This window comes from Rana temporaria, chromosome 12, assembly GCF_905171775.1.
Source record: "Rana temporaria chromosome 12, aRanTem1.1, whole genome shotgun sequence".
NCBI lineage: Eukaryota > Metazoa > Chordata > Amphibia > Anura > Ranidae > Rana > Rana temporaria.
In genome coordinates this window covers 123,147,901-123,166,168 of record NC_053500.1, presented here as the reverse complement: position 1 = coordinate 123,166,168, position 18,268 = coordinate 123,147,901, and the positions used below count along the sequence as shown (strand labels likewise).

The 18,268-nt window shown below is 41.7% G+C and overlaps 1 protein-coding gene across 13 annotated transcripts in view; it reads right to left on the bottom strand.

The window, feature by feature from the left end:
* Positions 1-9,714: 9,714 nt before the first annotated feature.
* The window catches only part of PTPRT (protein tyrosine phosphatase receptor type T), a 474,386-nt gene continuing 465,832 nt past the window's right edge, over positions 9,715-18,268 (bottom strand). For all 13 annotated transcript variants that reach the window (XM_040330466.1, XM_040330472.1, XM_040330464.1 and 10 more), the window contains 2 exons: positions 12,861-12,996; positions 9,715-10,525 (listed from right to left, as the gene is read on the bottom strand). In XM_040330466.1, the coding sequence (XP_040186400.1) occupies positions 10,472-10,525; positions 12,861-12,996 (190 nt within the window). In that variant the 3' untranslated portion in view covers positions 9,715-10,471. The remainder of the gene's footprint in view (positions 10,526-12,860; positions 12,997-18,268) is intronic.

Below are 18,268 nucleotides of genomic sequence, written 5' to 3'. Positions count from 1 at the left end.
AAAAGGGGGGTTGCCATCCGGGGCCATGGGGGCCTCCGGGACCCTGGGGACCTATTGGCCCTTTAATAAAAATAAATAAAAAATATTTAAAAAAATAATAAAAACATAAAAAAAAAAGGGGGGTTGCCTGTTCTATCGGGAATTGATATATTCTATATATATATATGCAATACAGGCATATAGCAGTAGTAGGGTAATTAATTAATTAATGCCAGAGTGTAAATAAGTTCTTTAACCTCCCTAGCGGTATGATTATTTCAGATTTTAGGTGCTGAAAGCGGTACCATTATTTGCAATGAGATTTGGCGTTTTATAACGCCGGACCGTTTTCATCGGACATGTCCGCTGGAAGATTTCGGTCTGATGATTGTACACACCATCAAACCGAAATCCGCGCGGACAGACAGCGCGGTGACGTGTCCGCGCCGTCGCCGCGACGATGACACGGCAACGTGCGCGACGCTGAAAGGTCAATGCTTCCACGCATGCGTCAAAGTGATTCGACGCATGCGAGGGATGGCGGCCGGTCGGACATGTACGGTGAGTCTGTACAGACGACCGAACATGTCTGACGGACAGGATTCCAGCGGACATGTTTCTTAGCATGCTAAGAAACATTTGTCCGCTGCAAAACGGTCGGCTGGACAAATGTCCGCTGGAAACCTGTCCGGTCAGCCGTACACACGACCGAATATGTCTGCTGAAACTGGTCAGCGGACCAGTTTCAGCAGACATGTTCGGTCGTCTGTACGAGGCCTTAGGAATAACTCACTTAAATCTGACCTAACAAGAGATTAGTAGGCATCCCGGGTATGATTTTTTTTTTTAAAACAAAATGATAAATTATAATATAATAAATAATTATAAATAATTATAACAAATAATTATATAATTATAATAAAAATTATTCAATAATGTAATCAACTCAAAATCACAGAAATTTGCTCAGTTGCAGAATTGTCGCTGTCATTACTTTTAGTTTTTTATGACGAATGTCCCCACAAATCGCTATCGCACAATTCTGCAAGTGATTATAATTTATTATCGCTGTTTTCTAGCTGCTCTAAAACCATTTTTGACATAAAGGGACACTTTTGGTTGCTATGGACAATCTACAGTTTGCAGGCAGAAAGAACAGTTTTTATTATATAAAATAACATGTAGGACACTGGGCAGACCACTAGGGACAAGGGGGGTGTGTATTTTTTATATACAGTACTGTAATCAATAAGATTACAGTATACTGTATGTAATGTGTTTGTTTACGTTTTTGAATTTGGCACCGTTCTCCACCCCCATGCGTCGTAACGTCGCAGGGAACTGAGATCGGCGGCACAGGAGGACACTGTGTGAATCGAGCGAGCACCCGCGGTGGCATCGCTGGATCCAGGGACAAGGTAAGTAAACACTGCCTGTGGATTCAGCAAGGCGAGCCCGAGTCTGACTCGGGGGGTTACCGATCGCAGCAAAAAAATGTAACCCCGAGTCAGACTCAGGAATACCGCCAGGGAGGTTAATAAGGAAACTAAATTTAATGCTGCATGTAAATGTTTATAAATATTTTAGCCCTAAACAACTGAAGATGTGTTATTACATGTGGTCATTCATAGCACAAACAAGGGGCAAAACAGAGTTTTAAGGAAGAACTATTGATTAAGATTTTGTAAAGAACTGTATAAAATTCAGATAATGGAAAACAACAAGGTATTTAGTATTTAACAAAAATCCTACAGATTTGGTTGCAGGAAATAATAAGTTAAGGATTGAGCAATTTTTACAAAAGATTCCAAACTTGGATTTGGTTATTAAATTAAAAGTAGTAGATTGTTCTAATTTACTTAAGTTTACCCAGGAAAAATTAAAAATATGAAAGTTTCGTTCAATCTATAAATTTGCAAAAATTGTTAGGAAAAAACTATTGTTAAAAGTTTTTGTAATTGAGTATTTCTGATAAGACTAAGGACTTTGGTTGTTGGAGGAATTTTCTCGGGGAAAGGCCAATCAGTTCATGGGCAGGAACCAATCTGAGTTTCGTGAGATTGTCCTCTAAACAATTTTTTGTCATTACTATAATCAAGAAATGTCATATTATAATGTAATGTACATGATTTTTAGCTGATGTACAAACCAAATATGTTAAATTTTTTTTTAAAAAGGTTAAAAATTATAAAAACGATAAATGAGTCTGCTACCGAATTGTATAATGAATGGGATACAAAGCATGGTAGCTAAGATTGACAGTAACAGATCATTCTCTGGGAGTGTGACATGTAAAGGAATGTACCATTAACAGAGAAAAGCAGATGGTCAAGTTACACAGTCTGGTCAGTCATGCCATGACAGTTTTTCACTTCTATGGATCAGAACACGTTAGTGTTTAAATCTTTCAGAAATCTGAAATAAAGGTTCATGGATGAGGAAAATATATTTAAAAAGGTATTACTAACTAAAGTAAGTGTTTTGAAAAAACATGTGGGTTTTGCACCATTTGTTTTCAAAATATCTTGTTTTACTCTAAAGGTATTATTTTAGGGAAAACATGAGGTGTCAGTATACGCGGCTTTGGCTAAGCTTTGTCTAGTGACATTTGGGTGTTAAAAAGAAAGGTAGTTGAAGTGGGATATAAAATGATGAGGCTAAAATGATGCAGTGTGATAAAGCCACAGTTGAAAGGTGTAAGTTAATCACGCAAAAGTTACTTTATCAAATTTTAGTGCATATTTATTGGGAAAGAATTTTGTGATTTTATAAATGGATCCATATATTGGCACAATGGAACTTTCTGCATATTTGTCTACACTGAAAGATGAACTAAGACTGCCATGTTTGTTTAGTAGTCATAAAGTGACAGAGCACATGTGGTTCATTCAATCATACTGTATGATTGGTTCAGAAAAATAAGTGTACTTCAACATGATCAAGTGTCTTTCATTAATAAAATATTTAGGAAATCCCAACCTAAATTAATGCTCTTTTGCAAAATTAAAACGGTAATAATTGAAAGTGTGGTAAAAGAAAAATAAAATAATCTGGAAAGATTATTACTTTTACAAAATGTAATTAGTCACAGGATAAGAGGGGGACGATGAAAAATTTGTCTTAGTTAGAATCAGTACAGACTGATAATGGGGATAAAATTCATTGTAAAAATAATTGATTCCAAAAATAATGGATAGAGTTATTTTTTAAATGAAAATATTTATTTTTGCATATCCAGGTACCTGATTGACTGACAAATCGATTAATTGATTTTTTGTTTAAGCCAATGAAAGAAATTTTGAACTACTCATTATTAGAGCACTTTGTCATCAAACTTCTGAATATTGTTTTATTTGTTTATAGAGCAATTCAAAGGGGAAAGAGAAATGCCAACTGAAATATCAATTGGAATTTCAATTGGGAAGGATATTTTATTTTTTTAATTCTTGAATGACCATGAAACAAGCACAACTAAAAACTTCTATTTGTTACTACTTCTATTTTTTTCAAAATTATTTTTTGATTATGATTATCAAGGATTATAATTTTTGGATGAACTTCAATGATTTATTCATATGGACTTACATCAAAAGCGACATATTGATCGGTCGATCATTATGTGAGGGGGAGTTGGGATGTAATTCTAATATAGGAATTTTTTGAATTATGGAAAAAATCTTTATATTAATAACTAATAGTAATGATAATAGCTTAGTTTACATAATAGTTGTTATATTTTGGTTTCTAAATCTTTTATAGGAACACATATTGACACATAGAATTATTATTTCACATAGAATAATTAATTTTTTATTCATTTTTATAGAACACATAACTTGGGAAAGTTGGATGGATAGTTTGTTATTACAAGAATGTACAATAAAGTGTACATTTGAAGTATTAATATAGTTAGAGTACATACAGACTTGTGTGGAAGAAAAGGATTTGATTTAATGTGTCTAAACATAGTTATTGTTGAATTAAATAATATTGAATATTGAGAAAAAATAAAAGAAAGAGTTGCTTGCTGGTCATGGATAGATAAACAAATTAAATGGATAGATAGATAAATAAATTAAATAGATGGATAAATAGATAAAAAGCTAGAAAACAAATAGAAAGACAGAATATATAAAAATATGACAATCAAATAATGGGAAAGTTATGTTTTTATGTATCCACAGACGAGTAGATTACGTATTATGTTTATAATTGTTCAGTGTCAAGGATAATGTATAAAAAAAACGTACACAGTAGAAATTATTTGGTTATTGAAATTTCAAAAGAAATGCAAGAAATTGTATTTATTAATTAATTAATAATATTATAGAGTAATATAATTTGATACATCAAATATATTTATTTCTTCTTTATGTTAAAATAGTTATATGATATGGTTAAAGTTATAAGAAGTAACATTTATGGAAGTAAAGGAAAAAAAAATTACATAATTTAGATGGAGAATAAATCAAAATTAATATTAATAATAATAATAATAATAATAATAATAATAATAATAATTTATAGTTTCTTGATGGAATGAAATGGTTAAATATTTCACAGGATATTTTCAGAGTTTTGGAAAAAGTTTATGTACAAATGCTAAATTGTATTGTTTGTATTGAAAAAAAGAGGATCAGAAACATTTATTATTTAAGATGAATGCACTTATTTTGTTTGTTAATTATAGTGCATTAAGGGGGAATTGTTAGATTTTGAATTTATTACTATTTTATGTGATAAACGTTTCTGGAATCACTGGTTAAACACGTTAATTTTGAAGGTTGCTGAGGAGAAGAGAAAAGATCATTTGCTGTGTATGTAACATCTATTTTTGAAGTTCTATGTCAAGACAATGGGTGGAGTTAAGTTACTTAATATACACAAGTGGGTGTTACGTTTGTGACAGTAACATCACCACCTTTCTTGGAGCTTTACTAAAAGTAAATTATGCTTAGCTTGGCTTTAAGAACAGTATAAGAATCCATGTGGTGTGCGTAGCTAGGTAGGAACTCTGGGGTCACCCGACCCTACAGGGAGATGGGGGTAGGAAACCCACCCTGCAGGAAGCCTTCACTATGGAAGTATCGGGGGAAGGGACCCTATCCAGCAGCAAGATGTACCATCTAATTCCTCCTTCTGAATTACCATTTTGCCATGTGTTACTAGCTGTAATTATGTAAGCACTGTCTTTTGCTTGTCTATCTTGAAGAATAAACGTTGTACTTTTGAAGGAAGCCCGAGTCTTGAATATTGGGAACGAAACGCCTGGAAGAAGAGACTATTGACATAACACATGACACGTGTCAAAAATGTCTCCCCCTCTTCCACATTCTTCACAAGCATACAGTGTTGGACCTGGAAGGCAGAAGGCCTCTAGGCTGGACTAATCCTCTTCAGGAAAAGACCCAGAAGCTCTGTGTCTGAGAGTATTTATACAGACCCCCAGCAGCCTTCAGTGCCACCCTCCCTGGGATTGGCCAGGGCTGTAGAAATATTTATGCTGCTATCTGCATTGTTCCATGTTCCTTATGTTCTGGAGAGTTCTCCAGTTCTCTGGAAAGCAGAGGAAACAGTCAAAACTAGCAGCAGCTGAAACACTGAGCAGACCTAACTAATCACATGCAGCTGTGCTGATTACAGTGAGCACAACAAATTTTGCCCCATACAACAATTACAGACACACTGGTTACAGTTAGAAAAGCTAAATTTACCTAGCAAACAAAAATACATCTCCACTGAACACAGTGAGACAGCACTACATTTAACGCATTCTGACATCCATCTAGGAAGGTGCTACATTGTAATAAGGAATATTTGTACAGTTGTTAGTAGGGCCCTGATTTGCTACCAGCCACAACCATGCTGCTTACACAGTTATAACAACTCTGTTTGGATCTATGTAGCGGAGGTCCAGTGAAAATTAAAAGTCAGCAGCTGCTAACACTGTAGCTGCTGACTTTTTTTTTTTTTAATAAGCACACTTACCTGTCCTAGTCGCAAGCGATGTCAGCCCCCGCCGAGGCCGATCCTTGATCCTGGCAGCCGCCATCCACAGTAAGGGAAACAGGCAGTGAAGCCCGTGCGGCTTCAATGCCCGTTTCCTACTGCGCATGTGCGAGCAGCGCGGCGCTTTGTGAATGGGCCGGCTGCTTTCAGGGAAACACACAGTTCCCAGAATGCAGCGCGCCCATTCACAAGAAGAAACCGAGTGTAGGAGGAGGAAGAGAACCCACCGAGGAAGATGAAGAGGCAGATTCGGGACTTCCACATAGCAACAGCTATTTAGCGTAAGTAAAAAAACTTTTTTTTTTCTTTTTCTTTTTTTTTAACTTTTGGTGGAAAGATTTTTTTCAGGGTGGAACTCCGCTTTAAAGACACCATGGGAGACTAGTTGTTTTGTGGTTCTGAGATAGCTTTGACATTTAAAGCACAAGTCCAAGTTAAGTTTGCAGCTATCCCTTGCAGCAAGCCACCAAGCCACCTTCATTTAATTTTTGTAATTGCCTTATCTAAAGTACCTTTTCTCCAGGGTTTTTATGGCCACTCCCTTGATGGATGGGGTCATTTTCTTTATCTTTGCTTGTTCACTCATGGCTGGTCTTCAATGACGTAAAACGGAAGAGTTTTCCAGAGTCAGATTTTGATATATTGTCTGATAGAAACTCTGAGATTTTATCTGACACTGTGTCCCTTGGAGAAAGATGAACTGATAGTGATTCTGAGAAGCAAGTTGAGCCTATAGAGGAGCATGTTCCCTCACCTGCTTGTGCCTCCAGTCATAGGCCTGAACCATCCATCTCCACTTCTCCTGTTCTCTGTCTGGCAAGTTCTCCAAAAGAGGAGCGGTGTACACACTATGCAAGTACCATCGATGTTGCTGTGCGAGTAACTTCTTCATTCACAAGTATTTCTTAAAAGCCTGTTACCATTGCAGGTTACTCTGTCAAGCGTGCTCCTGATATGTCACTGTTGCCTTGCTGTGGAGACCCTAAATTTCTACCAAGGCTGTCTAAGTTGCAACACATTGTAGTGAAAAAGGTAGCCGAGGAGTATGGTTATTAGGTACTCTGAGACAGGGCTGTCTTAATGAGAGGGCACACCTGGATACTGCCCAGGGGCCCCAGCTGCATGGGGGGCCTCTACACTTTCCCCAAAGCAGCTGGTCCTTGAGCCCACACTGCCCTGAAATTGGGGGCCCCATGATGGCACTGAGAGTAATAGATGCAAAGGGGAGGCAGTCTGCCTCCTACCTACTTAATGTCTGTTTATTTTCACTGTCATCATTGTAGGGGCCCCAGAGCATTACTTTTCCCAGGGGCCCATGATGCTATTAAGAGGGCTCTGCTCTGAGACTCCGATTGCTGAGATCCAATGTAAACGTGCTCAGTGGATTGATACCGCCATCAGGAACTATTTGAAAATGTCTACAGTTTGTGATGTAAAGAAATTGTCACCCAGAGATGCATGAAGATATACTACAATCTTGGAAATCTGGGATTATGGTCGGTACATTTACCCAGACTGTGTTATCATCAGAAAGCCTAACCAAGCTGACCTACAGCATTACATCACCACTATCGGATCGTCAGGCAAGCCAATTCAACTGCCCGATCCACTTAACTACTGGTGATGCCACAAGCCGGTTTGTTGTTGAGTCAGTATGGAACACAACTCTGTTTCTCAGTTCTAGCTGTGTTGCTCTACAGGAAATGATACTTCACATGAAAGAAATCCTTTTACGGGGACGCTCCTATCTGTGCTTCCCACTGCTGGACTGTGCTCCCGATACCGGCAGTCACAGGAAGTGCCTATAAAGTAGTGTTATCCCAAAACTGCCAGTTCCCCTCACTCCACAAAGTGATATGCTGATCTGTTTTGAAATATGTGAGGAAAGTAGCCTCAATCTCTTGAAAAAGTCTGAGTCATGGTCAAGTTTGTGTTACCTGTGTGAAAATTGCAACACTATAAGTTTCATGTCCTTAGTCCCTGGAATCGGTGACTAGGGAAAGTTATTCTTTACTATGTTTTTGCGAACTGAAAACAAAATGTTTGTTTCTACGGAACCACCAGAGGGGGCTTTTCATGAGCTGGAGGCTATGAACTGGCTGGGAGGACTTCAGAAAAAACTCATCCAACGGAATCAGTGCATGAAGCAGTGAGTACAGTTCAGTTACTAGAGGAGACAGCTTGGCTTACAAAGTTTAGATGCTGGTTTAGTTTAAAAGCTCTTCCTGTACTGCTGTCGGACAATCTGCCGATAGCTGATCGCTACTAAGGGTGTCCTGTGCCCTATTCCCCTCTCTCCCACAATTTTCCTGTTCTGAGAAATAAGTTTCTCTTTTATTCAAGCATAAAAGTGACTGGCCCCCAACTTCTTTCTTGTTCATCACTTACCATGCCCACAAACCGGCACCCTGAGGATGTATGTCAGCCACCTCTACCCCCGTTAGTCACCACTGGGCTCCCAGAAAGTCAGAGCCATGGCTACACTCTCATCAGATGTTTTCACACAAGCTTGTTTTAAAGTGCATCTATGCCCAGATTACAGACAGTAAAGTATTGATATGTTTTTACGAATCAGTAAAAATACTTTAAAACACATCATAACTGAGCTCTATAGCTACAAGTATTAGGAGAAATTCATCCTCAAAATTCCCAATAGAGGCATCTAAAAAAGTGCTCCTTATTTTTTTTTTACAGCAGAAACTTGGCAGCCTGGTGCTGTAAGCTGTCAGAAACTACTGACACTGATTTAAGTCCTTGTTGTGATATTTGAGGATCTTTAAAGCAGAACTTCACCCAAAAGGGGAAGTTCCGCTTTTCTGCCTCTTCCCCCATCCGCTTCAACTTTTGGCCCTTTTTTTGAGGGGGCGGCGGTCAGCGGGTACCTGTTTTGACAGGTACCTGCTCTCACTTCCCCCCGGATCACCTGGGTAACCTGAGCGCAACATTTGCCTACAGCCTTGTGGGACATGTCACAGGTCCCAGAAGGCTATGGGGCCATTCACAAACTGCAGCAGGCTCACCCATGTACAATGGGAAGCCGACTGTGAAGCCACAAGGAATTACAGCTGGCTTCCCACACCAAGAATGCTGGCACAGGGGACCTGGCCCACATGAGGACAGCACTAGAGCCTTAAACAGGTAAGGGCTCTTTCACATGGGACAGATCCGTGATGATCCGCCCCCCGTGAACCTCCGCTTGCTCAGAGGGGATCGCTCCGTTGAGCCTATGATCTCCGCTCTCCCCTATGGGGGGATCGGATGAACACGGACCGTCTGCCCATGTTAACCTGTTCCGATCTGCAAACGGATTGAAAAATAGTGTTTTTCTCCGTCTGCAGAATCGGAGGATTGCGGACCCGGATTAGATTGGGTGTCAGCAGATGAACTCGCAATCTCATAGGGATCAATCTATGTCCCTTTTTCATCCGTAAACGGATGGATGAAAAAGCGGACATACGTTCTGCATGTGTGAAAGGGGCCTAAGTGTCCTTTTATTAAAAGCCAGCAGCTACATTATTTGTAGCTGTTGACTTTTATTTTTTTCTTCTTTATAGGAAGATTCTGTTTAAAGCTGAATTACTCACATAGTAGCTGCAACTACAGAGGTCAGTGAGGGCTTGTTTTAAAACTGCTGGTTAAGAACATGTAATTACTTTAATGTTTTGAGCAAAGGTGTACTTTTACCCTTTTCTTTACAGAAATACAACATAACAACATAGCCATCGGTAAGAAAAAAAAGACATCACAATTTTATTGGACGCTCCATTGCAAGACATTTCCCAAGAATACAAACTGCTTTGACCCCTTCCCAGGAACATTTACAGCAATAAATAAAGACAGGGTCATTATAAAGAGGACGAGACTACATCATCTGTACCGTGGGGCCTGCCGTAGGAGGCAGGGCACAACACTGCTTGGAGAAGGGAGTGTATTCGCATAGAAATAAGTGAATTCAGAGATCTGTAATCCATGCCAGTATCTCCGCAGTTTAGGCGGTTAATGAGGTTACGTTTATGGTAAAACACAAATGTCCTTAGAAAATGGCTGGAGTTCTGCATCTGTGCCGATGGTGTTCTTCTAGCTATGTGTAAGGAACCCAAAACACTTCACTCTGATACCGCTTGTCGAAGTTTGTTGGAGCGCTATTTGATGCATATAGTGTGTACGTGAAACAGGGTAGCGGAGGAAGGATGAAAGGAGACTCCAGCAAAAGAGTAAAGAGCGGGATTAGAGGCATGTACAGTCAAATAAAGGCATTGTTCTTTGATGTGCTCTTAGAGTCGTTGGCTGCTCACTCTCTCACTGGCTGAATGTGCTCTTCAAATCAGCAATGTTGAAGCCAAAACGGTGGAAGATTTTTTCATCTAGATCAACAGCAACCTCTGCTTGGCCTTTAGCAAGTCCAGAGTTACCAGGTCACACAGGGGCTGCACATGACCAGAGCATCTTCACACACCACCCCGTCCCCCCAGGCCAAACAGGATCAGAAGGAATTCAGGTATTCCAAGGCAACTTCATATACATATTTATATTGCTCCTGAGGGGAAAGAATGGGACATGTAAGGAAGAGAATGGTATATAGACAAAAAGCAGAAATAAATAGGAACAACTGTTTTTGTTAGTTTTGCAAAGAATGTGAAAGGGATGCAACCTCTGACAATTTTCTATCTTTGATGGATAGTACAGAGTGGGCCATTTATATGGATACACCTTAATAAAATGGGAATGGTTGGTGATATTAACTTCCTGTTTGTGGCACATTAGTATATGTAAGGGGGGAAACTTTTCAAGATCGGTGGTGAACATGGCGGCCATTTTGACGTTGGCCATTTTGAATCCAACTTTTGTTTTTGGTGTATCCATATAAATGGCCCACCCTGTATAATGGAATGCATGAACCCTGATTTAGATTGGATGTGCCATTTGGGTGTAGGATGTTTTCTGTGGCTGGGGTTAGGCCCTTAGCTATGGTTAGGCCCTTGGAACATTATATAAATATAGTTGGAAGAGAAGCACCATATTATTCTAGCCCAGAAAAGGTTTATTGGTCTTCACGCTGAACAGTAAATGTGCTTCAGGGACTTTAGAGTTCCTAATGCATCAGGGCTTAACAGCTTTTGAAAATAGTTGATGTCTGGACAGATGAATAATATTGTGTACCATACAGTATATACTTGAGTATAAGCTGTCCCGAATATAAGCCGAGGCACCTTATTTTACCACAAAAAGCTGGGAAAACGTATTGACTCGAGTATAAGCCTAAGGTGGGAAATGCAGCAGCTACTGTAAGTGGAAAAGAGGGTCAACAATGCCCATCTGCAGCCTCACTGTACCCATCTGCAGCCTCACTGTGCCCATCTGCAGCCTCACAGTGCCCATTTTCAGCCTCACTGTACCCATCTGCAGCCTCACTGTGCCCATTTGCAGCCCCACTGTGCCCATTTGAAGCCTCACTGTGCCCATTTGCAGCCTCACTGTGTGTGCCCATCTGCAGTCTCACTTTGCCCATTTGCATCCTCATGTACCTTTGATCTCTCGCTGTGTCATGCAGTCGGCGGCTGTCCACTGTAACAAATTCCCACCTCCTTCTCGTCTGTGATAGACAGAACACTGACTCAGTTTGTTATTAGTGTTCAGTGTTCCGTCTATCACAGATGAGAAGGAGGCGGGGCTTCGTTATAGTGGACGGCCGCCGCACAGTAGACAGACACAGCGTGAGACAGAGGGGGGCTTTTTCAGCATAAAAAAAATGTGCTGAAAAAGTCGGCTTATACTCGAGTATATATGGTATTACACTTTATCCCTGCACCCCTAGACCAAATGAGCATTTAACCTTTGCAGTGTCTAATGCCTGAATGATTAAATACCACCAAAATAAAAAGCACTATTTGTGTGAAAAAAAATGATAAAACATTCACATGGTTACAGTGTAGCATTACCGCGCAATTGTCATTCAAAGTGTGAGGCCCCGTACACACGACCGAGAAACTCGACGGGCAAAACACATCGTTTTGCTCGTCGAGTTCCTTGTTCGGCTGTCAGAAAACTCGTCGAGCCAAATTTTCCCATTGCCCAACGAGGAAATAGAGAACATGTTCTCTATTTGGCTCGACGAGTTTCCCGATGGCAGAATACGTCTCCCATCGAGTTTCTTGCTGGATTCTGCCGAGAAAACCGGTCGTGTGTACGGGGAGCGCTGAAAGCTGAAAATTGGTCGGTCAGGAAGGGGGTTGAAGTGCCCAGTAAGCAAGTAGTTAATATAGGCTTGGAGTCAGGGGCGGACTGACCATTGAGTCACTCGGGCACTGCCCGAGGGCCCCATGCCACTAGGGGGCCCCATCAGGGTTGCCAGGCTCAGTAAAACCAGGGACAGTATGTAAAAATCTGTGTTTTTTGTAGATCTGTCCCTGATATTTCCGAAACTGACATGCTTTTAATGTGAATATCCCAAGATTTTAGCTGCCCTGCCTCCTGGCGTGGTGGCCATCTGTAAGCCAGAGGGGCCCCATAATCTTCTATTGCCCGGGGGCCCCATGAGTTGTCAGTCCGCCCCTGCTTGGAGTTCAGCTTTAAATAGTCCCAAAAGGCCATGGGGTTTATAAGTTATAGGGTAGAACATTTTATAGGTGGTGGTGGAGAAAAGTCCCCATCCAGCACCTTGTCACTCCGTGACTCTGAGTTCCCCTGTTTACCTCTCATCGCTGCTTTTTGGATGAAGCAAGGTACATATTAAACAGCACTATAGAAAGTATTATGATTTCAGATGGACATTGCTTGTGACAGATTTATTTCTTCCTGCCAGAAATGATTTAGTGTATTCCTTATTTGTTGCCCTGTTGAGACAAGGGGGCAGCAGGGGGCCCGTCACTCACCAGCGCCTCCACCATATTGGCCTTGTTATTCCGCAGGGTTTTCACGGTGTGGAACACATCGATGATGTTCTGCTGTTGGATCATCTCGCACACGCTGCAGATAGCACTGAACGTTCCACTGCGACCTCCTCCATTCCTGGGAGAAAACAGAATCCGTGTCACACATATACCCATAGAACAAAACCGAGCGTGACTTTCATCAGAGACCAGACCTTGCAATGTTCAGCCTGGCAGGCAATAGGTTATAAAAATATAGTTGTGGGCGAAGAATACTAAAAAAAGATACAATTTATTTAATGCATTCTTCTATATGTCATGTACCGATTACAGGAATTTTTGTCTTTCACATAATAAAGCGTCAAAAATAAACTGTAAAAGAAAATGAAATGTGAGAAAACTTGTGGTGTAGAAACAGGGCTTGCAGAGATTACAGTAGCCATCAGGTATATATATATATATATATATATATATATATATATATATATATATACGCTTACCGGCCACTTTATATAGGTACACCTGTGCAATTACTTTGTAACACAAATTACTACTCAGTCAATTACATGGCAGTAACTAAATGCATTTAGGTATCTAGACATGGTGAAGATGACTTTCTGAAGTTCAAACTGAGCATCAGAATAGGGAAGAAAAGGGGATTTAAGTTACTTTGAACGTGGCATGGTTGTTGTTGGTGCCAGACTGGCTGGTAATTTACTGGGATTTTCACACACAACCATCTCTCTGGTTTACAGAGAATGACCCGAAAAAGAGAAAATATCCAGCGAGTGGCAGCTGTGTGGAGAAAAATGCCTTGTTGATGTCAGAGGCAGGGGTGTATTTAGGTTTTGTGCTGCCCTAGGCCTGACTAAACTGGTGCACCCCCTAATTGAAATATGACCCACCCCTTCCTGTCAAGGCCACACCCCTTGCGGTTTAAGACCCACCCTGAAATTTTCAAGTGGGGACACTAGTTCTGATGGCCTGGGGGCGCGGGGGGGCAATGGATTTCCTTAATTTGCATAGATTTTCTCTCACTTCCTGTTTGGCTATGGGACAGGATGTGAAGGGAAATCTCTGCAATGGGACAGGGATGGTAAAAAATTTGAATCTACGCCCCCCCCCCCCCACAGATGCAGAATGCCAACCGCCCACATACTGGAAGCAGTGTGGCCGATTTATGGGGGCGCTAAACTAATTTGCCCAACAGTGTAGCGCATGCCGGTGGGGACACTGTCCGTGCTGCCCCCCTGCAAAGTGCTGCCCTAGGCCTGGGCCTTGTTGGCCTAGGCCAGGATACAGCATTGGTCAGAGGAGAATGGGCAGACTGGTTTGAGATGATAGAAAGGCAACAGTAACTTAACCACTTCCATACAGGGCACCTACGCACCTTCCTGCCCAAGCCAATTTTCAGCTTTCAGCACTGTCGCACTTTGAATGGCAATTGCGCGGTCGTGCTACACTGTACCCAAACAAAATTGGCGTCCTTTTTTTCCCACAAATAGAGCTTTCTTTTGGTGGTATTTGATCACCTCTGCGATTTTTTTTTTTTGCGCAACAACTAAAAAAAGACTGAAAATTTTGAAAAAAAATTTAATTTTTATTTTTTTCTGTTAATTTTTTTGTAAATAAGTAAGATTTCTCTTTCAATTACGGGCACTGATATGGCGGCACTGATGGGCACCGATGAGGTAGTACTGACGGGCACAGATGAGGTGGCACTGATTGGCGGCGCTGGTATGCGGCACTGATGGGCACACATAGGCGGCACTGATGGGCACACATAGGCGGCACTGATGGGCACACATAGGCGGCACTGATGGGCACACATGGGCGGCACTGATGGGCACACATGGGCGGCACTCATGGGCACACATGGGCGGCACTGATGGGCACTCATGGGCGGCACTGGGCACTCGTAGGTGGCACAGATGGGCACTCATGGGCGGCACTGATGGATAATTATGGGTGGCACAGATGGGCACTGATAGGTGGGCACTGGGCATGGATGGGCACTGTGGGGTGGCACTGATGGACACTGTGGGGTGGCACTGATGGACACTGTGGTGTGGCACTGATGGACACTGTGGGGCGGCACTGATTTACACATGTTGCCAATCAGTGCCCATTTGTGGGCACTGATTGGCATCTTTTTTTATTGCTTTTTTTTTCAGACTTTTTTTTTTTTTTTTCCAAGACTTTTTTTTTTTTTAGACTTTTTTATTTTTTTTGCCCGCTTCCCTGGTGGTCCAGGGTGGGCTTCCCTGGTGGTCCATGTGGCGATCCGAGGGGGGGCTGCGCTGATAAACAATCAGCGCGAACCCCCCCTGTCAGGAGAGCCGCCGGTCTGCTCTCCTCTACTCGCGTCTGTCAGACGCGAGTGAGGAAGAGCCGTCGGCGGCTCTTCCTGTTTACATCGTGATCAGCCGTGGTTGGACACGGCTGATCACGTGGTAAAGAGTCTCCGTGAGAGACTCTTTACCGAGATCGGTGTTGCGGGGTGTCAGACTGACACCCCGCAACAACGATCGCCGCGATGCGCGCCCCCGGGGGCGCGCAGCGGCTGAGAATCCTGAGGACGTCATATGACGTCCGGTCAGGATTCTACAACCACTTTGCCGACGTCAATTTGTCATTGGCGGGCGGCAAGTGGTTAAATGACCACTCGTTACAACCAAGGTATGCAGAATACCACCTCTGAACACACACCAGGTGCCACTCCTGCCAGTTAAGAACAGGAAATTGAGGCTACAATTTGCACAGGCTCACCAAAATTGGACAATAGATGATTGGAAAAACGTTGCCTGGTCTGATGAGTCTCGATTTCAGCTGAGACATTCAGATTGTAGGGTCAGAATTTGGCATAAACAACAAAAAAGCATGGATCCATCCTGCCTTGTATCAATGGTTCACGCTGGTGGTGGTGGTAAATGTAAATTTATACCGCGCTAGAGTTGAAACATACATATACAGCTGCAACAAAAACTATCAATATCTCTATAGTGCAGAAAATTATATAAAAAATACGTTGTACACCTGGTTTAGCCTAATTTATTACCCCAGATATTATACAACACATTAACTTTATATTTGTTTATAGGTTCATTCAATTCTATTCTCTTCATAGATGACATAATTATATTATTTCAATCAACTTAATTTCTCTCTTACTTGTCATCAAATAGCTGCCATGAAGCTATGATTATGACACTTCCTGTTACATAATCTTATCCTACAATCCGCTAGGATATCTATTTCCATTTTAATTTCCAGTATTTATCGGCGTATATCGCACACTTTTTTCCCCTTAAAATAAGGGGAAAATCGTGGGTGCGCGATATATGCCGATAGCCGCTTCCCGCGCTCAGTTTGAAATCCTGCGCCGACATATACAGAGTGCAGTACACTCGGGTACATTCGGCTAGGCTCGGCTTCGCTCGTGCTCACGCATAAACATCACAGAGCGTGAGCGCGAGTGAAGCCGAGCCTTTCCGGATGTACGCGAGTGTACTGCACTCGGTATATGTCGGCGGAGGCGTTCGAACTGAGCGCGGGAAGCGGGGACTCGACTTGAGGCGCGCGCTGGAGAAGCCGGGAGGACACCACCGAGGCCGCAGACGGACGCCGGACCGGTCGATGGACGCTGGGAAGACACCAAAACTGTAAGTAATAAAATCATATAACATTTTTTTTTACAGGAATTTCGGGGGCAACTTTAAGGGTGCGTGGTATACGCGGGAGCGCGTTATACCGCGATAAATACGGTACTGTCCTGAATGATTACGCCTTTTTCTACTATACTATTGTACATGTTCTGTTAATGGAATATCTATTTCTATTATATTATTTATAAGCTCTGTTAATGGAATTTTTTTGATAATTATAAAATTTAATAAAATATTTGAAACAGAAAAAATAAGTTCATATAACGTGAGTGATCACAAATAGTAAGTGAAAACAAAAGTACAATACTAGTAAAATACAAAAGGTAATGAAGAGACATTGGGAGAAAACTGAAGATAATAAAGTCTATGGCCCAGATTCAGGTACATTTGCGCGATATTTGCGGGGGAGCAGGGCAACGATTTTGCCCTGCGCCCCCGCAAATATTTTGCGCTGCCCTCGATTCACGGAGCAGTAGCTCCGTAAATTGCGAGGGCGCGCCGGCAAAATTGCCCGGCGTAAGCGCGCGCAATGTAAATGATCCCGCCGGAGGCGGGAATCATTTAAATTAGGCGCGCTCCCGCGCCGAGCGTACAGCGCATGCTCCGTCGGGAAACTTTCCCGACGTGCATTGCGGCAAATGACGTCGCAAGGACGAATCACTTACGCAAACGACGTGAAATTTAAATTTCACGCAGATACTCCGGCGTACTTTTTCTGTGAATCTGGCCCTTTGCCTTTAGTAAATAAGCCCCACAGGTAGCAATACATTCTGCCAAAGATCCACACTATTTTATCTAAAAGTGAAAAAGTTGCTAAATTCATCTTTTATGCTGCATTTTAGGGCTGAATAAAAAAGATTTCCAAGACAGTATGAAAAAAATAAAAGAAGGAATAATAAAGGCAATGCAATTACTAAAACAGAGGAAAAAGCTAGTAGATACTTATAGCAAATAAAAATACTATATGTTAGAAAAAAAGAGATAAAGCAATGTGTGATGTGTGGACACAGCTTTGGAGCATACTGGTTACGCCTGATAGATGTGTTACTGAAGAAAACATGATCTTCTACACTGCACACTTCCCGCAGGCTCACATTATATTCCAGTAGGACATGGAACAGAACAGAAGTGTTAGATGTATCTACAGAAGAAAGGCAGGGTGACTAAAGGCAAGATCATGGCAAGTTTTACTGCATCTTGATCTTTCACCTACTGAACTTTAGAGTGAGAAGATTGACAGAATGCTGAGAAAACACCCTGGAGGAAAGACAACATGAACGTGCCAAGAAAGTGGCAACCAATATTTGAAGGGAACGCTCTCTCGCTCTCTCTCTCTTTATATATATATATATATATATATATACATACACACTATATTGCCCAGAGTATTTGGGACGCCTGCCTTTACAAGCACATGAACTTTTATGGCATCCCAGTCTTAAGCCTCGTACACACGGTCGGAAATCCGACAAACTTTCCCTTGGATTTTTGTCCGAAGTGATTTGTCCAGTCACACCCATAGCATACACACGCTCTGACTTTTCTGCAAGCTTTTCTAAAACTTTACCAACATCACGTGGTTTTTCTTTTCTGCTCTTTATCGCCACCCTTTGGTTAACTTCTGCTATTGTTGGTTGATTTTAACATTGGTTCTGAGCATGCGTGTTTGTACTTCGGACAAAAGTCCGATGGCTTGCTGTACACACGGTCGGACTAGGCACCATCGGACTTTTGTTGTCGTAAAGT